The 26304-nt window shown below is 48.9% G+C and overlaps 1 protein-coding gene across 1 annotated transcript in view; it reads right to left on the bottom strand.

Annotated features, from left to right (window-relative positions):
- Cry2 (cryptochrome circadian regulator 2) overlaps positions 1 to 21096 on the bottom strand; it is a 31892-nt gene extending 10796 nt beyond the window's left edge. The window contains exons 1-7 of the mRNA XM_021185424.3: positions 20857 to 21096; positions 13857 to 13965; positions 11513 to 11655; positions 9862 to 10046; positions 9141 to 9229; positions 3065 to 3205; positions 109 to 420 (exon numbers count right to left, since the gene is read on the bottom strand). Coding sequence (XP_021041083.2) covers positions 109 to 420; positions 3065 to 3205; positions 9141 to 9229; positions 9862 to 10046; positions 11513 to 11655; positions 13857 to 13965; positions 20857 to 21068 — 1191 coding nt within the window. The 5' untranslated portion in view covers positions 21069 to 21096. The remainder of the gene's footprint in view (positions 1 to 108; positions 421 to 3064; positions 3206 to 9140; positions 9230 to 9861; positions 10047 to 11512; positions 11656 to 13856; positions 13966 to 20856) is intronic.
- Between the last annotated feature and the right edge of the window lie 5208 nt (positions 21097 to 26304).

Raw genomic sequence — 26304 nt, 5'->3', positions numbered from 1 at the left:
GGGATGCAGAAAGGATCTCCTAGACCCAAGAATCCCACCCAGTCCCAGACTATAAGGAGCTGCCCTTGGCTAGGCCTGGTCACAGGGAACAGGCTAGCTTGCACTCACCCGGACCCCGCTCTCCCAGCTGACCCAGAGGTCCCCGCGGGTGAGGAAGCAGGCCACAGCGTGCCGGGCCAGGTGGTGGATCCAGCCCTCCTGCCTCAGTTGGGTCATGATGGCGTCAATCCAAGGGAAGCCTGTCTTGCCCTCGGCCCACTTGGCCAGGGCTTCGGGGTTGCGGTCCCAGGGGATCTGGATGCAGATGGGGTTCCCCTCCATTCGGTCAAACCTGGGGTTGTTGGTGGCCGCTGTGTAGAAGAATTCTCGCCACAGGAGTTGTCCAAATAAGGAGAGTGGGGGTGTGCTGTTCCTCTTCACCTAAGGGGTGGGCATGGTACACAGAGATGAGTGTCTGCCTAGCTCTTAGCACTGTGACGGTGCTCAGGTCTCCTGCACAGAACAAACTAGAGTGTCTCCCAATCACCATGGCTCCAAATTCCTGAGATGTGCAGCGGGACTAGACTTAAAAGATTCTCAGTGTACAACATGCAGCCCTGCCCTAGGCACCAAGAATGGCTTCAGGGGTGGGGTGGGGTGGGGTGGGGGAATGATGCTATAGAACTCTGCCATGGGAACCAAACTCTTCAAGACTACTACGAATTCTGTGGTTTTACCTTCTAGAAAGCTGAAGGGATTTTACACATCATCAGCAATTTAAAATATGAAATCTGAGATAAGAAGGAGAAAATGGAAGAGGGAGAGGACAAAGAGGAGGAGGAGGAGGAAGAAGAAGAAAAGCAGAGCAGAAGCACATTGCCTGGAGAAACTGTCTGCCAAAAGAGATGGCTGACAAAGTTAGAATTGAATTTTGGAACTGAAGCAGGTGTTACCAGAGAGTGCAGAAATGCAGATGCAGTATGACCGACCGACTGGCCTGCTGTTCCTCCTACCAAGCCTTCCTCAACCCCAATGGCCTTGAAATCCCTCAGATTTTGAGCAAGAATAAACCCTCTCTGCGCAAAAAAAAAAATAAATAAATAAATAAAAAATAAAATATGAAATCTGAACAGCTAAATAACTCACTGAATCCAGAGAGGTGGAGCTGGTGTCTACCTAGAACCTTCCCCTCCACTACCTAGTGTTCACAGTACTGGAACGTACTCTGCATGCTGCCAGAGGAAAAAGGTAACCACCACCAGAGTTGCAAGCCCTCTGATCTACATTGGTGCCTGCCCGTGACACACTGGTACAACAGTGGCACACACGCTGTGGGAGTAACCAGCCATTATGTGACTGGATAAAGACCTACTCCATGAGATGGGGACATCCCTGACACTGTCCAGGTGGCCACGAACCTATAGGAAAACCAAACACTACTGTTCTGCTAAAGGAATACAGCAATAAAATGACTCCTAATGACATGCTGCTATACGCAGTGCCTCACTCAGCCATCCTCAGAGAAACTTCCTCCAGTGGTAGATGGGAACACATACAGGGACCCACAATTGGACAAAGTGCAGAGAGTGAGGCACTTCAGAATACTCAGTCCTAAATAGGACCGTCTACATCAAATCTCTCCCCTCTGCTCAGGGAACTCTTTGGAAGAAGAGATGAAAAGATTGTAAGAGCCAGAGGGGATGGAAGACAGCACCGAAACAAGGCTTCTAGACAGCAGGACTGAAGCACTGTGAGCTCACAGGACTGTGGCTGCCTGCACAGGTCAAAGTCAGACAAGGTCCCAGGTCAGAGGAAGTGGACACAGCCCTCATTCCTAACCCAGAAGCTACCTCCAATTGATAACTGCTCACAAAGGGAATTTCATTTTCTGCAATGAGTCTTATTGGGTATGCAAACTGCACTTGAGGGCAGCAGTAGACACCAGCACAGGGGACGCAATGGTGCTTTTGGAGGATATTTTTGGGGTGGGGGGAGCTCATAATACTGGGCTTGCTCTTCCTTCCTTCCTTCCTTCCTTCCTTCCTTCCTTCCTTCCTTCCTTCCTTCCTTCCTCCCTCCCTCCCTTCCTCCCTCCCTCCCTCTCTTCCTTCCTTCCTTCCTCCCTCCCTCCCTCCCTCCCTCCCTTCTCTTCTTCCTCTCTTTCTTTTTTCTTTCATTTAAACCTTGCAGCATGCAGGTCTTTTGCTTATACATTATGGTTCTTGGTTTTGTGCGTTTATGGGACTTCCATGTGTGTGGATATATGTATGTGTGCTTATATGTGTTTTGTGGGCTTTTTCTTTGGCTCCTTTTCCTCCTGTTCATTAGTTTTGTCCAATTCAGGTTTTTTGTATTTTGTTTTCTTTTGTTTTTGTACATCTGTTTGTATTTTAGGGAGACAGAGAGAAAGGCTGTTGACCTGAGTGGGCGGAAAGTAGGGAGAATATAGGAGTCAGGGCATGGGGAGCTGTGATCAGAATATACTGTATTTAAAAAGCTACAAAGTCTGAGACATGAACAGATTAGGGTGGACTCTACACAAACAGCAAGCCTTCAAAGCTACCCCATTCCCTGAAGCTGATACTTACTGTCAGGGCTAGGGAAAGCAACACTAAAAATCCAAGGCACAGTAGGACTTAAGGAGCATCTCCGTGGGATGCTCTGACAGCCTGTGGGCTGCATGGCACAGCCCTGCATGCAGCCCTTCCAGGCCAGCCCTGGACTTACCCTTAGACTTCAGTCCCAGCTACAGTGATGGCAGCTGTGCCTTTCTTATGACTGCCTCTGGCCGTGACGCTCACATCCCACCCCAGGTCCCAAGCCTTCACTTATCAGCTGCTAGTGAATATACCAGCTCTGAAGTCTCCAGAACCACAGGAGAAGCTGGCTTCATTCACATCAGTAACTCAGTTGTGCCCAGCTGTCACCTCTAGGAAACCACCCATCTCTGGCTTCTCTGAATTGACTGTCTCCAGAACTCTCACAGCCTAGACCCAAAGCCAAAGAGAAGGGGCCTCGTCTGGGATGACTGGCAACAAGTGCTGTGCCTGGGGGCGACCATGCCTGCTCCCTCCCCGCACCTCACCTTCTTGTACAAGTCCCACAGGCGGTAGTAGAAGAGGCGGCAGGAGAGGCATCCAAAGCGCAGGTAGGGGCTGAGGCCTGTGGGGCTGGCCAGTAAGGAATTGGCATTCATTCGAGGTCTCTCATAGTTGGCAACCCAGGCCTGCAGAAGAGAGATGACACACGTCAGGACTGATGTTACAAAGTGAGGATTCTTCATCTAAGGTCAAAAAACCAAACCAAATCAAAGAAAGGCCCTAGAACCAGGCCTGCAGCACTGCGTGCATCCCTCTCCAGCCTGGGGACTCTAGGAAAGAGAGATGGCCATGTTCTTGTCCTGACTTCATGTTCAGTGTGTAGGATGACTGTGAATGACTTATTTAGCATCTTAGCTATTAAATAAGAACATTTCCCGTCTCTGGGGAGTAACTGAAGTGGGAAAGAACACTGAGAACATGGGACAAACTCTGCAGTAACATAGAAGGTGGGAAGGCATATGCTTGACAGAAAACAGTACTCCTAGCTTGGTCACCAGAAACCTGAGGCTGCCACTGCAGGGTCCTCACATCATTGTTAAACAACCAGGAACAACACAGGAAACTCTCAAAGTTCCATAGACCAAGAGAGCCACTCACTTCTGAGGCCTCTTGTCGTTCATTACTGGCCACTTTACTGCTCTGCTTTTCAGAGCCACCATTCTGAGGAGGATTCTCACTAGACTGTAAGAATATCAATTATGCTATCATCCTCTACAAATAGAGTAAGTGGGCTCAGAATACTTTTGTGACATTCTTGGGGTCGGGGCCCTGGTAGGAAACAAGTTGCAGAGAGCCTGGGAGTCTCACTTTAGACTCCAGTCTCCATGCTTCCATCTCTGTTCCTGACACCTTTCCTTCCTGCCCACTCAAGTACCTCCCTGTCTCATTTCAGGGGACCTTTCTTCCTTCCTTCCTGTGACAGGCAGGCAAGGGCAGCTTATGAAAAACCTTACCCTTCCTCGCTAGTTGGGGATAAATCCTCAACTTTCAGAGACCCAGTATCATTGATAGGCTTTCCCACACCTTCTTCCTCTCTGAATGAAAGTGAGGCTGTAGCTGCTCCAAGGTGCAATGGAGAAGGATGCTACTGTGGATAGGAGGGAGAGTTCATGCAGAGGCATCAGGAAGAGTGCAGGCTGAGCAGGGCCATGGAGGAGAGGGGAGGGCCGGGGGAGAGCAAGAAAAGAGGGGAGGACAAGTGGACCAAAAGAGGAGCTGAAGACCAAGAGGCCAAGAGAGAAAACAGCTGAAATGGCTGGATTATATTGGAATCAGAGGCTGGGGGAAGGGAATCCCAGCCCTGGGTCTGAAGAGGTTTAGGGTGGGGGTGGGGTGAGAAGTGCCAGGAGGAGCCAACGGTATTGAGTGAGCTGTCTAGGTTTCTTTGGGATCTGACACTCTCCCCTAACAAGTTCCACGCCAAGACTATGAAATAATGATCTCATTTCTCCTACTCTACAAACCAAGCAAATGACCAACAAGTCATAGCGCTTGTGATAGCCAGTGGGCCTCTTGCACCAGGCCCTGTCCTCTACAGCCAACCTGTGCTCACCATCCTCTCACCTCCACTTTCCAGCCACCTGCCTAGGCCCTGCTGTCTGACTCTGCTGGTGCCTCCAAGCACCGCTGCCCTTGGATTCTGGGTGCTCCCCCCCCCCCCCCGTCTGTCTCCAATCCACAGGTATCTCTGGACCACTCATGTGCTGCACCTGCTAGCTGCTATTCACTCCAGGTCAGTGGCTCTCAACTTGCGGAACAACCCTTTCACAGGGCTCACATATCAGATATCCTTCCTGACCATGATTCATGACAGTAGCAAAGTTACAGTTACAGAGTAGCAAGGAAAATAAATTTATGGTTGGGGGTCAGCACAACATGAGAACCTGTATAAAGGAGTCATAGCTTTAGGGAGGTTGAGAAGCACTGCTCTAGGTTCTCTGTAAGGTTTATCTCTTCTCCATCCCTCCAGTGTTCCAGCCCCGGGCTCTGTCCTTGCCCCAGGCCCATCTTTTGGCAGGCATTCTTGTGCACAGCTGCAGCCCAGCTGGATCCACCTAGATGCAGAACCTGCTCTGTTGCTTGAGCTCGCTCCTGTGCTGGACTCTTCACAGAGAAGGCAACTTTATCCACCTCACTGCCGTCACCTTCCCCCTTCACCATGTCCTCAATGCTCCACCTAACCATCTCTGATGTTCTTTCCATCCACTGCTGCTAAGACAAAATCTAGACTGGACTGTGAAGACAACCTCCTCCAGTGCACTGTCCACACTGGGAATGGAGTGTCTGGGCTGCCCAGAGGACTAAGAAGGGCACAGGACAGCTCACACCTCTCTGGCCTTTCTGGCCCCAGTTCCTCAACCCCGTGGCTGTCTTCAGCCTTGGCAGATGTGGTTCTCCCCCCTGCGCCTTAAGTGTCTCTCATCAGACACTGGGTACTTCTGCCAGCACATCTCCTTGTTCCCCTGACCCTTAACCCTGCGGTTTCAAGCTTTATAAAACACTTTATCTTCTTTTTCTCTGTGTGTACATGTGTGCAGGTGTGGAGGCGAGGGGAAAAACTGGCTGTCTTCCTCATTGTTTTCTTACTCTTTTCCTTGACCCAAACACTGCCAGAACTTGGAGCTCTTTGTGTGTTTTTGGGGGAGGGATAGGTTGTGGTTAGACTGCCTAAGCAACCTTTCCTGTAACGAGTTACAGGTGTGTGAGATCACAACTGGCCTTCTTTTTTCCTTTTTTGGCCAAAGCTGATTTCCCATCTACATGTGACTAGCTGTGTATGTGGGTGTCAGGATCTGAACTCAGTCCTCTTGCTTGTGAAACAAACATTTCTACCCATGAGCCATCTCTCCAGGCCCCAATTTTTTTTAAATCTTAAATGAAGATTTAAATGCAGACACAGAGACCCACACAAATGTGTAGCTTCACAAATTCTTCTAAAGGCAATATCCAGGTAAATTCTGGAAACAGGACCTTGCCAGTCACCCGGTCCATGCTCAGTCCTCACCAATCTCCTCCCACCCCATGGTGACGCCAGCCACAGCTTTTATAATTATTACATTTTTGAGATGTTTACATTTTTTTTCTGCTTTTGCAAAGTGTGTTTGGAGCAACTTTACTATTCCACAAATATTCTTGGATTTCTACATACCTGCTGTGTCCTCTACTACCCAAATGTGCATCCCTCAGCCCTAGAGCTTAGTCTTAGTCATTTAAAAAGTATTTATATCAAAGTTTCTTCTAGACACACACATACTCTCTGGCACCTCTTCCTTGCCCTTCTGATGTTGCTGTGGAAGGACACAGAGACTGCACTTGTCTGGTGCCTACACACTCATGTATAGTTTGACACATCCCTGTCTTGTGCATTACCTGTAAGTTGGCTGGACTGAACTTGGGTTTGATCCTTTATGAGTCTGTAGTAGGGAACATGAAACTTGCCTGTCTCGGATAGTGGCCATGGTCATTATACCTGTGTCATCCCTGAGTCAGCAAACAGGGCCCCTCCAATTCTACTATTCATTTTTTCATTTAATAGAGTACTAGAGCTGGAGAGATGGCTCAGTATTAAAAATGCTTGCTTGCTACTCTTTCATCAGACAGAACCTACATGGTACTTAAAGCTGTCTGTAGCTCCAGTTCTAGGGGATCTAACACTTTCTTCTGGATTCTGTGGGCTCCAGGTACACATGTGATGCATATACATATATGTTGGCAAAACAGACATATAGAATCTAGAGTGGGTTCCGGGACAGGTGGTAATAAACAGAGAAATCTTGTCTGGAGGAAAAAAAAAAAGGAATATCAATACAGGACTCCAGAGAGGTAAAGGGCATACAATCTGCCCCCCTTCCCTGCCCCTTTTGGTGTTTTAATGGGGCACCTTCTCTACTCTCAGTTCTAGTGGGCAAGACAGATCCATGCCTACTTTCTGACCCCAGGAGTGGCTCAGGATGTGAATGTAGTCATGGAAAACAGTCCATCCCTGGCCACGGTGACTAAGCCATGGAAGGGCACAGGACCCAAGCCAAGCCAATGAAAATATTTCTTTGGACTTTTACTGATGCTTTTGAAAAAGAGGCAAGCAAGCCCCTTCCTCTGGTGAGCTATACAGACAGAAGACAGGTAGGCTATGCCGACCACCTTCACCACTGCTAAGGGAAGCCCACTTGAGGATGGACTCATAGAGGACAGCAAAGCCAGGGGATGGAGGGTACCTGCTCCACCACTCTTGGGACACCTGGATGCTGCTTCACCCAAAGGCTACACCTTAGATTCCTGGTTACTTTGGTTTTAAAAACTCTCCCTTTCAAAGGGCAGCTAAAGTGCAACACTTGATTGATAATTAATCCTGATGCTCTCTGCTCCTGCAAGCCTGACCTGCGGCTTTCCTAACCCTTAGGCTCTCTAACTGAACACAATGTGCTTCTCCATGTCTGTCCTAACCATCAGTCTTTCTAGCTCCTACAACATCTTGATGCTATAAACTGCTGCTCCCTTCAGGTTGGAAGAACCAAAGAAGGTTAATTTCTTCAACCTCAAACCTCTGGTTTTCCCCAGTGAGTGGAGGATGGGGTGGCATTCAGGGATGTGTGGAGAATGAGCTCTTGGTTTGGTGGTTTGGGGGGCAGTCCTATACAAATACTGTTAAGATAACAAAAATGAGAACTGGTATAGCTCTGTCTCTCGTGAATCCTGCTCCTCCTATCACTGCCTTTGTCAGCTCCATCCCTGCTTCTGACCAAACATCTCTCTCCAAAGAGCTATGAATCACTGGGTATGGTGTTTTGTTTTTTCCTTTCATCTGGTGCTAAGATGGATTGATGGTTTTGAGCATGGCTGGAGAACAGTCTACCAACAAGCTATAACCCAGCCCTGTGCAGAGCACTTGATGGACACATGAAGCACTCCCTCATATAGCTCTTGATGGACACACACACACAAAGCTAGTCCCTCATAAAGTTCTTGATGTGGACACACAAAGCTAGTCCCTCATAGCTCTTGACTCTCAGCCTCATCTTTCATTGGAGGAACTTGTTTTATCTTCAGCTGAGAGAAATATCTAAATGGGAATATTAAGTTGCTGAGCTGAGGGTGGCTGAGGCTGTCACCATATCCTCCAATGCTGGCTGGCCACTCCTGAGGCTGGGAAAGCATTCTTCTTTAGCAGGCTGCCTTGGGCCCTTGATCCATTGCTAGTACCTAGCTGCTGGCAAAAGACCTTGTCACTTGAATGGGGACAGAAAAAGCGGTGCTTTTGAGGGACAGACTACAGAGAGACTGCAGGGTCAGGGGGTTTGGAAGCAGGAGTCCTCAAGTCCGTGGAACCTGCTCTCCTGCTCTGGTCATAGGGGGTAAGGACCACGGATGCTGTGGAACAGGGCCTCTGGGCCTTGGCCTCTCCCTCTTGCTGATTCCCACTGCACAGAAGGTAGGCCATTTGCTATCTGGATCTAAGCAAATGGGAAATGAAGTCAAAAGAGATGAGGAGGGGCCACCTGACACCCAATAACTGACCTGATGGGTTTTACCAACTCAACAGTGTTATTGCTTCTTTGGAGGCAGACAGTCTCACCCTGTAGCCCACTCTGGCCTGGAACTTAAAGCAATCCTTCCGCCTCAGCCCTCTTCAATGCTGGGATTATAGGCATTCATCAAGCCTGGTTGGCTGCCCTTTCCATAAGCAAAAGCTGTCCACAGAAGAAAGCCAGTCTGCTGCCAACTGTGTGGTCATGTGGAACTGCACCTCCCTACACTGCTAACCAATGGTGTGACCTCAGGCAGGTTACTCAACCTCTCTCAGCCCAGGTTGGTAATCTGTCAGATGGGGAGCCTAATAGCTGCCTGCTGGACAGACGCAGGGGGATAATGCAATCGGGCTCACAAGCCAGCGGCCAGCACAGGGTGGACTTTCCAACTGGGAGCTGCTGTTAATCTTGCCATCAGGAAGAGTTTTTAGTTTTCAACCCCTCAGACATGAGAGACTCTAAGGGACATGAACCCGACCCACATCCCTGTGGTCCTGACTGTAGTCAGTCCCATGGCTCAGAAACAGGGCCATACCTTCCGTTCCAAGTGCTTGTCCAGGCGGGCCAGAGCTTCTGTCTCTCCTCCTTGCCAAACAGCTGGGCCAAGTCCTTCCGTGGGGAATCCTACAAAAGGAACAGTAGGTAGTAGCACTGCAGGTCAGGTCACCCCAGAAACAGCTCAGTCAACACCTTTAGGGTGATTCACAGAGATAAAAACGATAATTTCCACGATTCAGACTGATCTGCTCTTTAAACGGAACCACAGACCTTGAACTTGGTGCTGTGAGAACTGAGAAAACCCTTAAAGTGCAGAAGGCTAGCTTTATTCAGATCAGAAGATGGTGTGGGCATGAGGAGGGAGGCAGGAAGGTGGGCTGGGTACCTAAAGCCTGGATTAGTTATCCTAGTGAGGAAGTCCACTGACCAGCACCAGACAGTGCCTCTACTGATGGAGAGAGGAACTACAGAAAGAGGCTTCAGCTATAACAGCAGCGGCCTGGCCGGGCACAGGTAGTTAACTGGTCATGATGGTGGGTAACAGCAACCTTTTCTGTTTTTCTTTTTTCTTTTCCCTTTTAAGACAAGGTCTCATGTAGTCCAGGCTGGCCTGTTTCTCCTGCCTCTGTCTCTCAGTTTCAGAGATTACAGGCATGTGCCACTAAGCCAGTATTTTCTAACTTTGACAAGGAAACAGAAAGGCCATGTCCCCCACAGGAAGCAGCGGGGGCCTGTGTGGTGTGCTGCAGGGCACTCACCCAGTTCCTCCAGGGAAGGCACGCCATAGGTGTCGTCATGGTTCTCTTGGATCTCAGCTCTGCAGCTCTCCATCTGCTGGCTGCTCACAGCCACCGCGGGCTTCTTGGGCAGCTCCATGCGGCTGATGAGGGCCTGAAAGCGCTTGTAGGTAAGGGGTGGTTTCTGCCCATTCAGTTCGATGATTCTGGGGAGCCCAAAGCACATCTGAGTCACTCCCGAGACTCTTTATTTTGGGGTCCCTGACCACCCCAAAAAGAGCGCAAGACACAAGAAGCTCTGAGGGTCGCTCTCCTCATCACCTCACGGTCTTGTCCCTGAGGAGAAAGGGGGGCACAGGGGAGGCTGTATCTCCATTTTACCGAGAGGGAAAATGAAGCCCAGAGAGCTGGAACAGGAGCCTCAGGTAATGGAGCAAGGCAGAGCCAGAGCTGGGACTCAATTCCAGGTTCCCTGGTGTCCACGTGGAGCCGCCTAGAGACAGAGACTGACCGTATCTCTCTAATCAGACAGAAAATCCCCATGGGCCTCTGGGCACCTATCTGACCACACCAAGGGCTTCTCTCTACCCCATTTCGAGGATATACAGTGAGGGACATAACATGCTCCTTTCTTGAAGGATCAATGTCCTGTTAGCCCTGGTCACTAGAGCAGAGATGTGAAGGCCAGCTAATGCTCCCTCAGTCAGAGTCTGGGGCTACAGTAAACAGCAACAGTATAAAGAGTGTTGCAGTGTGCCAAGTACTTCTCACAAGCAAGAAGGAAAGGCATGGGCACTGGAGAGGAGGGCTCCCTGCGTCTGTGAGGATAAATTGCGATGGTTTGTAGGCAGATTCCTAGGCTCTCGCTGGCCGAGAAGGAGCTTATGCAAGGCCTGCCTGTCCGGCTGAGTTCATTTCCCAGTTTGTTCTCCCTGTGCTGCCCTCATTAGCCCAGATAGGAGCTGGCTGCGGCCTCTGCAGTCCCTGCCCTCCCCTGGCACGTGGCAGGGGCGGGGCTCCACAGCAAGCCTCTCCTCCTGAGGGCCTGGCTCACGTGCACAGCTGTGTGACCCAGCCTCCTGGCAGCCAGCCCTGGGTTGGGAGGAGGGCAGGAGCAGTAGCAGCTACAGAGGGTGGCATCTCCAGTAGGGAAGGGGAGACAAAAGCACAGAGGCTGGCCCCTGGGGAAGGAGGCTCTGCTATGGTTGCCAGCACCCTGCAGGGGTCTCTAGAGCCCTCAAACACTATCAGAATGCATGGCCCGGAAACCCAGATAGGCCGAGCAGACCCGGGATCATCCTTGAGTGGAAACTAGGTCTGAGAGAACAGAGGCCTGCTGGGAGGAATCTGATGGGGTCTGCCAAGGTTAGGGTTCTGTAGTTTGGGAGCACAACAGAGGACGGGGGAGCATGAAGCTCAATGAGCCAATGACAGATCTATGAAGACTGTGTGGAGACAGAGCCTCCCTGCTTCCACAGCTTGGGTCTAACCAAGCCTCTTTTGTTATCCAAATCGGGTTAACCTCTTGGTGACTTCTTTAAGCCCCCAACTCTGGCCCATTATTGTCCAGTTCAGTTAGCCCTCTTGCTGAACTGGTCCAAGTTCCACTTAGGAGGAGCCCCAGTCCCCAGTCCTCACCATGGGCAACCTTACTGAGAGCCCCTTGTCTTACCTGTCTAGGTCATAGAGGGTGTGAGAGTTCTCAGTCACCACCTCCACACCAGCCTCCTTGGCCATCTTCATAATGGCTGCATCCCGTTCTTTCCCAAAGGGTTCAGAGTCATATTCAAAGGTCAAACGGGTCACCCCCCATTCCTGCATAGAGATAATCTGTTATGCTTGGTTCAAGAAGAGGGACCTGGGTATTCAGCTTCTCTCTGGGAGTGAGCAGGGCTAACCTTGAGCTGTGTTAGAATAGCTACAGAACAAAGAAAGGGCCTGGACAATAGTTTAAATCAGAAAGCAAAGAGCCGGAGCTCTGCAAGTGTGGAGTTGTCAGCCAGGACGGGGAGGCCAAGAGCACTGCGGTGGTGGAGTCAATAGAAAGGCCCAATGTTCACTGTGGCCTTGAAGTGGGGGAATGAGGCTATAAATACAATGTTCCCAGGGGAGCCCCCAGCCCACAGAGAGCCACTGACTCACAGTGGAAATGGGGGACACAGACACACACTCCAGCCTTCTCTGTAGCCTTTCCCAGGCCTCCTCAGACTACAAACTTGTGGCCTAGTTTTCCTGGCAGACTTGTGCTATGTAAGTGTCTTAATGGTTTCCACAGCAACACTCCCTAGGCCAGAAGCAAACAGAGCTAATGGCTCTCAGAGCTGGAGAAGGAGGAGCTATCCTGAGTCCAGAGAAAACAAACTGGAGGGGCTACAGGTTGTGAAAAGGGGATTTTTTTTTTCCTGAGCTTTCAGTCACTTTGGTCTCCTAGCAACGCCAGGAGAAAGCAGACCTGGTGAAAGCTATCTAGACAAGCCATAGAAAGCCCTATAGCATGTAACTAGCAAGAAGGAAGCAATCTAACCAGTCTGTGGTCACAGTCCCTTACAGCTTTACTGGTCACTATCCTAATTCAGGCCTGTCCAGGGGAGTGAGTTCTGAGCAGGGTGGATATCCAGCTCATCTAAGTCCCAGTGCACTACATATTTATTTATCCCTTACTATGCTGAGTGGTTTACAGAGGTGACGTCATTGCATACTCATATAAGCCTGTGAATAAGAAGATTCTCATTAAATGACAGCCCCCACTCTGTGAGGGTGATTCTCCTGTGCCTTGTCCTGTTTCTATGACAGCACTCGTCATAGGCAGTGAAGCTGCCCTGTTTTGCCATCACTGTGTGAAAGCAGAGTAGAAATCACGCTGGGTTGCACAAGCATCGCTATCGCCCTATCAGCCAGTATGGGGCCTGATGCTAGTGAAGACTCAATGAATACACGATGAGCGACTCAGTGAACAGCCAAGGTATCTATAGTTCTGAGCTACAGACCACGTGGCCTCTGAGCTCCTGGGAGAGAGGAGCAATGTGGAGGGACAGGAAAGACAAAATCTTTTCTATTACCATTGTTTTGGTTTTATTGTGCTGGGGATGGGACCAGGATCTCATGCATACTAGGCAAGTGTGCTACTGCTAAGCCACAGCCACAGAATAACAAATGCATGTACATGGTATGCCAAGGAAACACACAGCTCTATGTCAGAGAGCCCAAGATAACTTCCTTATCTGTAAACCTGGGACAGCAGAACCCACCCCTCGGGGCTGTTGGGGGTGAGTGTTAGCACATGGTAGCAGTTGGAACATGACTCAGTCAGCCCTAGGAGAATGCTAATGACTAGTGTTCATAGGTGTGTGCAGAATTATGGGGGGGGGATGCACACAATGAAGCTATTTTCTTAAATTTTTCATAGAGCACTTGGAGTGCTACTGAGGATGAAGGAGAATGGTCTAGAATGTTCTATCCATGAGAACTTTTGTCTCTGCTTGGGCCTTAAAACATGCATTTTAAAGAGGCATGAGAAAATGGGCTTGCCTCCAGTATGGCCCCAGAATGAAGATTTTATTCATTGCTTACCACAGGGAAACAGGGATGGCTCCCTCAAATGTCTGACTGACTTTTTTCCTAATAAGCAGAGCAAGACGAGGTGGGCAGCACCCCTTGTTAGACAGGAAACCCCACCCTCAAAGTCTTGGCAGGAACAAGCTCTAGTAAAACATACTGGCTTGAGCCAAGGAACCACGAGGAAGCCAGTAGCAGCAGGGTGGAAGGACTCACGCTCTGCGTGTCTGGGCTGAGCTGGGATATTTCCAGCACAACACTAATTTTACAGAATTTTTTTCCCTTCAGTTTCCACCCTGCTGGCAAATTTACCAGCTGTCTCTGTTTCTGACCTCCCTAGCAGCCATTTCCCTGGCCAGACAGGAACCAGTATTTCCATTTTGCCAGCCAGAACAGCATTTCACTCTGTGGGCAGGCAGATGCTAAGCTGCAGAGGCTCCCTCTCAGCCCTCCATACTCACCTTGAACAGCCTTGGGAACACATCAGCTGGCTGTCCCCGCACTACAAACAGACGGGAATTCAGCTTTCTTAAGCTTGTGTCCAGATCTTCCAGAGACTGCAGTAGAAACCTGCAGATTCCACAAAGACCTCATTATTAGCATGGGTATCTCTCTCTCTCTCTCTCTCTCTCTCTCTCTCTCTCTCTCTCTCTCTCTCACACACACACACACACACACACACTGTTTCTTAACAAAGCCACTGTTCATGCCAAACAAGTTGGTATGGTGTGCACAGGGCTGGAGGCTTTGCCTGAGCTCAGCCCGGGAGGGATGGGTTAACACACTCGCTAGCTGTGATGGGAGGCAGTGACTTAACCTCTTTACTTGCTTTCTCCTCCATGCCATGGAATTGATAGTAGAACCTTAGACTTGCTAAGATGTTACCTCATGAAATTGCTAAGAAATAAAATCAGAGAGTGCAAGGAAAACCCTAGGCACGGAACTCACATGATCACTGCGAGCTGCTCTTGGTGCTGTTTAAATGTCTGTTAAATACTAAAGCCACAACCACAGGCTGGGTGGCCTCTGAAGGTTTATTTGGTAGTTCAATTTCCATGCCTCTCGTGACCCACAGTCCCTTGAGCCTCAAGTATGGTATACTTGTTTATCTACTGATGTGTTCAAAATCCCAGTGACAAATGGGTACTGAGTAAAATATCATCCCTTGCCTTCCCTAGTCAACCACGGTCATCAGTTTGACGACGGATCTATTCTAATTGGTAAGTACTTTTATAATTTGACTCCCTCAACACAGTTTGAAGGAAACTGAACTATCCCTATCCCCATTTTGCAGACAAAGAAACTGACAAGAGAGGTTAGGGAATTTACCAAAGCAGACAGCTATTAGGTGACTGAGCTGGCATAGTGGCCCAGGCAGACCAGACTCTAAAAGCCTTGTTTGTTTTCAGTGGTCCATTCTAAACACTTCAGTCAAGGGCTGAGAGTCTCCCGAGCCTGGAACACAAGCCTCACCCAGACAGTCTATCCACAGGCCTATCTTCCTCCTCAGGACCCAAGCCTGAACAGGCCAAGCTTCTTATGTCAGGTTCCTCTACAGAACCTGCTGTCGATCCCTGAGCTACATTCCCTGACTACTGGAGGTTTACAGAAGCCTTGAGGGTGCCAATCAGAACCAGGCCCCGCCTGCTGCCTCTGACGTACATAAAATGACATAATCCCAAATCCAATGCTGTAGACCCACATTCCAGCAGAAGCCCAGCCCAGAGCAGCACTGAGCTAAAGAGCACGTAGGCGTACCCAAGGGGTTGAGACAGGAGGCTGACAGCCTAAAGGTTGCTTTGAGGGCTCCTTAAGTTCTCCTGCAGTGAAATTTCTGATTTAGAAAACCTGACACCCTTTGGATGTTAAGCCTGCTTAAATTTGGATTTGCAAGCCTGCTTAAATTGGTCTTGGGGGTGGGGGAAGCACCCTGCTGCTCATCCCTAATACACACACAAAATAAAAATAAAATAAAGGAGCCACCTGAAACACCTGAACCAGGAGCTCTGCTAGGCACAATGCCACACCTCAGGGCAGAGCTTCTTCCCATCAGAAGATGCTAATATGTCCCAGCCATACACTTTAAGGGTCTTTATCTTCACAACTCACCACACCTCAGAGAATGTCAATCTGCAGTTATTAAGGCTGAAATGCACAGGAAGTATAGATTCTAGAGTATGTTGCAATCTGTTTTCTAAACACCTTTATTTTTAGAACTCATTTCCTAAATGGAGAGCTTCCGGCAGCATCTCTCCAGCATAGATGAATACCCTTGTCTTCTCTGACAGGAAGCAGAAGGCAAAGTCTATAGCTAGCAACAAAACAATGCTGCAATTCACAATGGCAAGAGCGACATTTACTAAGCACTCCCTGAGTGTGGCTCTGTCCCACTTGTTTTGCATGTATTATTTAATTATCAGACAACCCTGTCCCTGGATGTCCCCATTTTATGGGTGAAGAAACTGACAGTCAAAGATTAAGTAACTTCTCCAACATAATATAGCTAGTAACTGGACAGAACTAGGAGCCCTGGGATACGACAGCTCAGCGTTCACTCTCGGCTACCAGGCTCCTGGGCCTCAGCGGTGAGTATACTCACTGCTCTGAGCTACACACACTTGAGGTGGGTGGTACTGCCTAGGGTTCAGCAATTAGAGCACCGGAGCTCAATTAAAGACTAACATCTTTTCTGCAAATCTTTGCTCCCCAAATTGTAGTGTGAGGAGCCCTAGCTCTGCATGACCAGGAACTTGCTAGAATGCACACACTCTTGGGCTCCATCCCAGACTAATACGATCAGAATTTTCCTGGGAATTCACTTGTTCATAAAAACTCAAGAAGTTCCACTGAGGCATGCATTTCAACTTGACCTCAATATTGGTACTCTGAACATTTTTGTTTCAACTTTGCTTCTACTGGGTTCTACCCCAACCCCTAAGAAACGTTTAACTAGTGGGGTGGTAGTGGCCCTTGCCTTTAATCCCAGCCCTTGGGAGGCAGAGGAAAGCAGATCTCTATGAGGCCAGCATGGTCTATAGAGTGAGTTCCAGGACAGACAAACTACCGTGAAACTATCTCATGCTCCAACCACTACCACAAAAGGGAAATGCTGAACTACTTCCACCACCCATGGTCCCCAGGATGGACCCAGAACAGCTTCCCAGGAGGCAATAGGAAGGAGACAGGGAGATCCCTGAGTAGTTTCCAGCCCCCAGGCAGCCACAGACAGGGAGGCCACTGCCAAGACTTCACCTTTTGTATGTGCTGCTCTGCAAAGCACCAAAGGAACTGGAGCTAGCTGCTCCCGGAGAGTGCCCACCAGACAGGCCTAGGCTGTCTTAACCAGGGAGAACTGGCCTTTCCCTCTGTGCTTCCTTCGAGCCTCCTCTGCCCCTGCCCACTTCTCTTTACTTAAGGAGGGGGGAATGCAAAGGAAAACAGGTGAGCATTGGAAGGGTTGGTGTTGGGGCTGATTGTCACCCTTGCTCCAAGGGGAGATCACAGGGCCACAATGCAGAGCACACCCTCTGAGGGAGCAGTCACAGACCCTAAGGGTGCGGTCAGAGCTCCACCTTTTGCATAGTCCTTGCACCAGAATTATATAAGTTCCCTGGAGCCAGGGGAGACAGAACTGGAGAAAACCAAGTTGGGGTTTCCAAAAATACAGGAGAAAACTGTCATCCAGCAACTCTAGGAGGCGATCCCTTCAAAACAAGTGAGTTGCATACTTCCACTCAGAGAGATCTTTTGGGGGGACAGAAGTGGCTGTGTTGAGAAACACTTGATTTATCTGTTAATGGCGTGGAGGGTAGGAGTGGGTGGGGAGGGTAGTGAAGTCTTCAGGTTCAGACGTCCTTGACCAAATTCTTGTGCTTCAAGCAAGCTTATCTAACCACAACAATATTATAAACTGGCAGACTGGCAACAGGATATTAATAGACAGAAATTCACTCCCAAGAAATTAAGAGTTTAAACCCCACCAAAAGGAATAATCTAATCCCACGTCTATAGCAGAGACTGGTTCCTAAGTCTCATTCAAATAGAAACATAGATTTTATTTTTTTCTTTTGCAGGGTGCTTAATTTTAAACAGCTCGATCAAAGTTTTCTACCCCTCTTGGGCAAATGGAAATGTGCTCTTGGCTTACAGAACAGTGGAGCCTCTTGCTAGAGTTACAGTGTGAACAGCTTAATAGCTCAAGGAACACAAATCTCTCTACTGGCAACTACTGACCCCACCTCCTCGTTGACCAAGTTCCCAGGCCACCCTCTTTGATGGTGCAGCTGCCCAGCTGCATTCAACTACTAGATGACAAGAGTCCCCATCCTGTATCATTGGCTAACTTCGGAGAGAAATGGCTAAGAGAGAAGACACTTCTACTAACTCCCTCTGTTCTAGAAGTTCCTAAAAAAAAAAAAAAAGATACAGCACAGAGCCAGAGACAAAACGATTTCAACAGAGTAGGAGGAGAATTCTGGCTGACATCTAAGCTGTGACAGAGAGAAGGAAATTAACACTGGATGGAGCCTGACCCATTTTTAAAATCTAGAAGCCATTCACAGCTGCCTTTTGTTTTGATCTTGCCTGCAGCCCCTCCTTTCCAGATACAGCAAATTTGGGGAAGGAAGGACAGAGGAAAATGGCGAAAGATGCTAGGAAAACATTCTTGGGAGCCACAGAGCTGGAAATGGTCCATAGACTTCCTATTATCACTAAGGCAATGGGTATGACAGCCTGCTTCTATGCCTACATGCACATGCACACGCACACTTGCTCACACACACACTCGCTCACACACACACAAACACACACACATACGCACACGCGCGCACACACACGCATGTGTGCACACACACACACACACACACACATGCATGCACACACACACATTTTTTCCTGGTTGCCTTTCTCTTTAACACTGTGGCTATTTTAATCGGATTCCATCTGCAGGGAGGCAGTCAGTGTAACAGAGGTGACAGAATCAGATCTCCCTCTGCTGCCAGATGGGCCCCACCCTTCTAGAGAGACATTTCAGAGTCGGTTGCTGAAGCAGTAGGGGGCAGGGCCTTATGCTGCAGCAGCACCATTCTCTTAGACTACTCCCAAGCTCAGAAGCAGTGCCGGAAGATTACACATACTGTAGTTATGCAGAAATGCAGCTGAGGGGGGCAGGTGGGGTGGGGTGGGTGGACTCCTCGCCTCCAACTCCTCGCCTCCAACCCTGTGCACCACATGGCATTCAGCCCTGCACTCAAACCACTGGGGGCAAGGACAACAGCGAGGCTGCTGGAGTGTGCCTGATGCCAGGCTCAGGAGCAGCTACTATATTCGATCTGTTTTTTGTTATTTCACCTTGTCCTCCTAAATGCCAAAGCTAATTAGACTTCTGGTCAATGCACTGAAGCAACACACTCCCTGGGTTGCCTGGCTTGCTATAGTTCCTTAGTGCAGCACTTCTGCACTGCTTGGCTGCAGTGGCCAAAAAAACAAGGCAGCCTAGGGTAGGGCAGTGTAACTGAATCAGAGAAGCAGAAATGGGGGAGGGGAGCCCAGGAAGCTTTCAAGGGTCCTAAGTGATTCCAACGTGAGGCAAATATTAAAAGCACATCTGTAGTTTGTGTCTCCCACCTCCACCCCCACCCCATTCTGCTCACGGCATTTAGGCCTCCTCCATTTATGCTTGTCTTTCTCTACTCAGATGCAGGTCTCTGGAGGCTGTGGGAGCACTCCGAGGCCCGATGGTTCACTGCCATGCTCGGCAGCAGCCTACCAGCTACAACCCCTGAAATCCCATTCTCAGTATCTGCACTCCCACAGGACTTGAGATGTTGCCCAAGCATCTGAGCTGCCTCGGTTCTTTTCTGCTTCATTCTCTCGAAAGTGCCACTACAAAAGGGTGACCCACAAAAACAAAAACCAAAAAACCATAAAATCAAGTATACTGGAGTTCAATCTACTTTGTGAAGGGGGGGGGAAGGCTCTTTTATCTCCACTACCACAAAGGAATAGGCAGTCATAGATAGCGCTCCCCCCAAATCCCAGTAAAAAACGAAACATCTTCATGACAACATAACAAATAAGAGTCAGATTCTATTGACTCTGTCCACACTGGCGCACTGCCAAAAGGAAGGGGAGGGCAAAGTCTGAGGCCTGGTTTAATGTCCACAGCAGAGATGGTCATTTGCCGGTGTTTGTCAAACCCAACCTCCTATCTATGGAAACTGGAGCGAGACAGACTAATAGCCCAGTCTGAAAACTGTGTGGGCTGGCTCTCCACAGGACTATCTTTAGTTGCTCCCTCTGTGTAAATGGGGCAGGAAGGGGCATTTAATAGGCGTGCTACTAGGAACACTTGCTCTCCTAGCAGGGCAAACCCCTCTTGGAGAGGAAAGAGTGGACGCTGAGAGCCACAGTCTCCTGGGAACTACCTCGCTCATCTGTGCAACAAGGCCATAAGCAAACACCTCTCATAACAATGCAAACAAACCAAGCTACTGCAGGGAGGCCTTTAGACAGTGATAGGAACATGGTGTATCAGAACGTCTTGTTTCTGAATACTGGTTACAGAGAAAATACACCAGGCACCTATTTATTATGTCACAGCATGCTGGGAAAGGTTTCAGCCTCCTGGGAGTTATCACCGAATCTTCTTATTGTGTTCTTGTTTTTCCACATCAGCTCCTAAAAGTCTCATCTGTAATGGCCCAGCTCTCCTAAAAACCACTTCATGACAACAGGCGGAAGGGCTGACGGGTGATGCAACCCTCTTTGAATATCTTTCTAGCAACGTTATAACTACACAGGGATCCTCTCAGATGGGTTAGGGGACCTCCTGAGAGATTGCTCATTGGGTAAAGGCACCCGGCTTTCCACCCTGGAACCTTATGGTGAGTGAGAACCTGCAAGTCGTCCTTTTAACTCTATACACTGCCATGCCATGCATGTCCTTTCCCAATCAATGTTAAAAAAAAAAATAATGCGTCAAGAACACAAAAGTGCCATTACCCGATGATGCCCTTGGGGTCTTTTTAAAACCGGCTAATGCTAAGCTAGGTTCCCTGATCACCACCACGTCTGTCTGTGAAGAGAGGCTACGCCGGATGGGAAAAGGGGCGTGGGGGAGAGTCAAACAAATCCGAGGCTTAGGAAAGCCCTTGGGGGGGGGTTGTCAGCGAGGGGCTACTTCTCTTGAAGAAGGCTTTTCTCCGCTCCCACAGCACACCCCTAAAAGCCCAGTCCCCATTCTTCCAGGGACTGGCTACAGATCCTCCCTCATGTTGACTTCGCGTTTCTGACGAGAGTCTCGTCAGCATAGAGGGACCTCTGTCCCCCAGGCCTCCCCGGAGTTCAGAGCGGGCCACACTGGGCAAAAACGCTGTGTCAGAGTGGCCGCAGGCTGGAGTTCCTGGGCCCAGGGGAGTCCGCTTAGTGTTGCCACCCCGCAGCATAGGGTCCCCTCACCTCCATCGGTTGATGCCCACAGACGAGGAGGCCGCGAACCACGGGTCGAGGATGTAGACGCAGCGCACACAGCGCGCCCCGCGCACGGCAGCTAGCAGCGCGGGGTTGTCGTGGAGTCGTAGTCCTTTGCGGAACCAGTGCACCGAGGACGCGCCGTCCGCGCCCATCGATTGCGCCGGGACCATCGCTGCCACCACAGCAGCCGCCGCCATCGCCGCCTGGACTGGGTCTCCGGCTGCCGCTCCGCCCCGACCGCACCGTCGGTCCCGCCCAGCGCCCGCCCAGCGACCTATGATGCAGCCTCTTCCTGGCATGGCTCCGCCCCAAGGAGTCCGAATCGTCTCTGTGATTGGGTGAGACCCGGTGGGCCCCTCCCTCTGTTCCATTGGTCAGCAGCGTCGGCGCAGGCTCCGCCCCCTCACGTTCCCACCATGTGTGGTCCCGCTTGGTAGCCACCAGCTGGTGACGCAGGACCGCGCTTCGTCCGCCCCGCGTGGGCTGAGTCTGGAGGGACCTCGGATCTCCTACGCATTTCGCGTCCCCGGGAAAGACGGGGGTTGCGGTGACTCCGGCCGGTGGCTGACAGACCTGTTACCGGGCCCTTTCTTGCAGTTCATTGTACTGTTCAAATGTGAGGCTGAACGGTGATTGCCTTACACAAACTGTCCTATTTTCTATTCTCATCTCATCCTGGTTACGTTCATTTCATAAACACGAATAAAACAGATGCTTGTTAGTCTTACTCTGCAGATGAAGAAAGCTTAGGGCTCCCCAGTTTGAATGACTTGCGCAATACCATGAATCCAGTAAGATTCCACTCAGAATCTTCCGATTTCAAAGCTTCTGCTTTTAATCCGTCTCCTCGCAGAGAATCTTGGTATTTGCATACAGAAAGGCATAAGGATAAAGGAGACGTCCTTTTATGCGGCAGGAGTGGGTTTGGGAGAAAGGACAAAGGTTTCAGAGGATGTGGGTTGAGGCAGTAATTATGCCCTCAAATGAATTCATTTCTTTTACGTTCTGTTTAGTAGACACAGTGCAGTTATTTTGCACAAAACTCTGAACTGGATTCTATGTGGGAATCAGAGCTGTGCGGGGCAATATTCTCCTGTGTCTCCTTTGGGAATCCTTTGATTCTTTGGGGATTCTGGCACAGAGTTTGCTGATTGAACAAGTGCAGCAACCGTTGCACTTGGGCTAAGATGGGCTAGTTGGGATGGAGGGCTGGAGCTATCCAGCAGAGAACTGTTCCGATCCTTGTGTTGATCCTATGCGTAGACAGCTTCCCCGTCTTGGGAATGAGCAATGAAAGAATCTAGAATTTAGTCAGCAAGTTAATGGCATTAATTGGCACCACTCTCTGACTACATCGTCATTATGATCCTCTCATTTCCAGGGCTTTGGACATGCTGTTCTCTCACATACATCACATGCCCCAGTCCACACCCTTGTGCCTCCTGTTTTCCCTGTGACAGCTGTTATTTTCTAGTTTCCTGGGCCCAACCTGCACAGGGGCTCACCTCATTTGGTGTCTTCCGCCGCCCTCCGGTTTTAGCACATAGTACTGGAATTGTTTAGCTATCGCATGTCAGCTCCATCAGACTATAATTTAGCTCAGTACTTGGCACCAAAGGGTCGTGCGAATCAAACATAAGAGGCTTGCATTGGCCAGAGCCTTAAAGTCATCCAAGCCTCTGCCCGACTCTCTCCTTTGAATCTCTTCTGCTAGTACTTGATGAGTGAACTGATATTCCCTATGCTTTTCTTGAAACATTTGGGCTTTTTTCATTATTTTTAATCTCATGTTTAGCTGTGTGTCTGTGCATGAGTGTGTGCTCATGACGGCAAGTGTCTAGTGGACTCCAGAATAGAGTGTTTCTGGGGGTTGGGGTTACAAGGCTGTTACCAGCCTCCTGGTGTGGGTGCTGAGAAGTACCTCCAAGTCAGGTTCTCTACAAGGAAGGTACACACTGTTAACCTCTGAACCATCTCTCTAGCGCCCCCTTTCTTTTCTTTTTTTCTTTTTTCTTTCTTTCTTTTCTTTTTTTCTTTCTTTCTTTTTTTTTTTTTTTTGGTTTTTCGAGACAGGGTTTCTCTGTGTAGCCCTGGCTGTCCTGGAACTCACTTTGTAGACCAGGCTGGCCTCGAACTCAGAAATCCACCTGCCTCTGCCTCCCAAGTGCTGGGATTAAAGGCGTCCGCCACCACGCCCGGCTTACCCCCTTTCTTTTCTTTTGAGGTATTGTATGCTTCTCTCTTTTTTTTTCTATCTCCCTGGGTCCCCTACAAGGAAGAGAACAGGGAGAGTAAGGGGTGGTCCATTCACAAATGGCCATTCGGAGAATAAATTCTTCTCTTCTTCTCTAAACTATGCTATAGACATAATGCTATGTCTATAAACTGTATGCTCTCTGCAGCCAGGGGCTGCTCTATCTTGTTTATGAAGAGGCTGAACTCAAATTCTGCTTGCTTCTGTGTGACCCTAGACAATCTGGTTGACTTGTTGTTATTGTTTATTTTTATTATTTTATTTATGTGTATGTCTGTTCATGGATGCCATCTGCATCAGTGTGGCTAGAAGAGAGCATTGGATCCCCTGGAGTCTACACGAGGTTCTGAGCCACCTGACGTGGATGCTGGGCTCTTCCTCTGGAAGATCAGAGTCTTAATTACTCTTCTATTGCCATGGTAAACCACCCTGACCAAAGGAACTTATAAAGTATTTAATTAGGGGGTTCATGGTTCCAGAGAGTTAGAGTCCCTGGCCATCACGATGAAGGAAATGGAAGCAGGCAGGCAGGCACAGCTCTGGAATAGTTGTGAGAACTTACATTTGATCCACAAGTAGGAGGCAGAGAAGGCTAACTAACAATGGCTTTAGCTTCTGAAATATTAAAGCCCAACCCCAGTGAAACACCTCTTCCAACAGGGCCACACCTCCTAATCCTTCCCAGACAGTTCCACCAACTGTGGATCAAGCATTCAAGTAGTTGAGCTTATGGGGGCCATTCTCATTCAAATCAACACAAACAAGTAGTTCACAGAGCCATCTCTCCAGGCCCCCTCACTTTTTGTGGGTTTTTTTGTTGTTTGTTTGTTTGTTTTTCGAGACAGGGTTTCTCTGTATAGCTCTGGCTGTCCTGGAACTCACTTTGTAGACCAGGCTGGCCTCGAACTCAGAAATCCACCTGTCTCTGCCTCCTGAGTGCTGGGAGCCAACACGCCCGGCAGCCTCCTCCCCTCCACCCCCCACCACTTTCTTAGTAGATACAGCAAGGTGACACATAGTTCCTCGGGCACAGTGAGCAGGTGCTATTCTGGAAAGCAGGATCTGCATCCAATTTTTCCTTTTTTGCAATTTCCAGGCTTTTTCTTACATATGACCTGTATTCCATAACTGACCCAGAGAATGAGACTTTTAATCATTAAAAAAAACCCTCAATATTACAGCAATAATGAAAAACAAAGATAAGCCTAACAACTCAGCCATTTCTCATGGACACTATCCATAAACATCTGAGCCAGAGGGAGGGACAGTGTGGCCTCTACTGCTTGTGAACTGGTTCCATCTTGCTGTGTCATCGTCTTTGTTTTGTGTGGCTTGCGTACTCAAGTTGATAAGGATGATTCATTCCACAGAATGGATGTCCAGTGCTTGGGTAAATTATCTGGGCAACATTCAAGGGTCAGAACACCAGTTTTGACTCCTGAAAGGACATCAGAGGGCTTTGTAATTTTGTGCCTTAAAATGAGTACGATGGAGATACCAGAGTGAGGGCACACAAACCTGCACATGACTAAAGAAGCAGAAATTTGAATTCTATTTTGGTCACCTCGGAGCTCCCCACCTCCCTCTTTAAAAGAGTCACAAATGGCTGCTTCAGCTCCCACTAAAGGCAGAAGGAAGGAGAGGAGGACCCAAGAGGCAACCTGGTACTTCAAGGATGTAATGGGTCACCCAGAAAGTGAATGCTGTCTTCCCTGACGACCTTTAAGACAAATCAGCCCTGTTTTGTTTGTTTCCTTCGGTCAAAGTCCTCTGTAGAGACCATATGTGAAAACTTTCTGCTTTGGACCTGCCCTTCCTGTAAATATCTGATGATTGGTGGAAAGGTGACGACACAGAGGGCGGGACAAGCGTGGCGATTTTAAGGTGCTCACGCCCTCTAGTGGTGGAACCTGGAAAGCACGAATCCATCTGGATTCCAGTCTTGGTGCAGCTTCCAAGAATACACCCCCAAAATATATTGGTCCTTTCAACTATTCAGTTTGAGGAGTCGCTAAGCTTTCTCTTAGTTCAGTTTGCAGCTCCACAATTAACTAATAAATGACGTATTTACTCAGACAAGCTTCTTCAATTCTCTACGCTTACCTTCATTCGAAAAATAGCCTAAGCAGATGTAGTGTCAAACACCTTTAAGCCAGCTAGCTGCCTGGATGCAGAGGCAAGCGGATCTCTGAGTTCGAGGCCAGCCTAGTCTAGAGCGACTTCCAGGACAGCCAGGGCTACACAAAGAAACCCTGTCTCAAAAAAGAAAACAACAACAAAAAGAGAAGAAAGAAAAACAGCGACGAGGAGAACGACAGGCACTGTCTAGGATGAGAGGAAGGTAACTAGACAAAAGGCTCCTGATTGAGAATCCAGAAGCAGATAAGAATGAGTGGATGGCTGCTGAGAGGTGGCTCAGGCTGCTCTTGCAGGGAGCTTGGGTTTAGTCCCAACACCCACATGGTGGCTCACAGCCTTTGTAGCTCTAGTTCCAGGGAATCTATGCTCTTTTCTGGCCTTTGCAGGCACCAGGCACACACACACACACACACACACACACACCACTCAGACACATAAAATAAAAAAATAAAAATGTGAACATTACATTTATGACATGATATCTTTGTGCAATGTGGGAAAATGGCTTTTGTTATAATGCTAATGGGTCAACCCAGTGCCCTAGTGTAAAAACCAAAAGGAGACACTTGGCTGTATCTCCCAACACTTACACAAGCTAACTCCAAACTAAACTAAAACAGTAGAGAAGAATTTCTTCACTTTTTGGGGGATACAGATAATAATTTCTTGAACAAGACATGAAAAGCATCCATTCAGGGACAAATTAATAAGGTGGAGTTTTAAATGACATTAAGTTCAAGAGCATCTGCTTATTGAAAATGATAAGAAAGTTGGAGAACAAACAACAGAGCAGAGGGAGATATGGTGACCCCAAGAACACAGAGGAGCGCAAGCTTAAAGCTGGGAGGCTAACCCAGGCTACACTGCAAGAATCTGTGCAGGAAACAAAAACTCAAAAAGAAAGAAAGGTCATATCCAGAATACTGAAAGAATTCTTACACAGGGAAAGAGGCCCATAGGTAACCCTGATGAACTCCCATCCAGAGGCTTCAACGAGCCCTCTCCACACAGGCAAGCACAGAGCGTGGGTGAAATGGAAC

Source organism: Mus caroli, unplaced genomic scaffold (assembly GCF_978045245.1).
Source record: "Mus caroli unplaced genomic scaffold, Mus_caroli_1 scaffold_2, whole genome shotgun sequence".
Taxonomy (NCBI): domain Eukaryota; kingdom Metazoa; phylum Chordata; class Mammalia; order Rodentia; family Muridae; genus Mus; species Mus caroli.
Note: the sequence above shows the minus strand (reverse complement) of the source record. Positions and strands in the feature narration are given on the sequence as shown.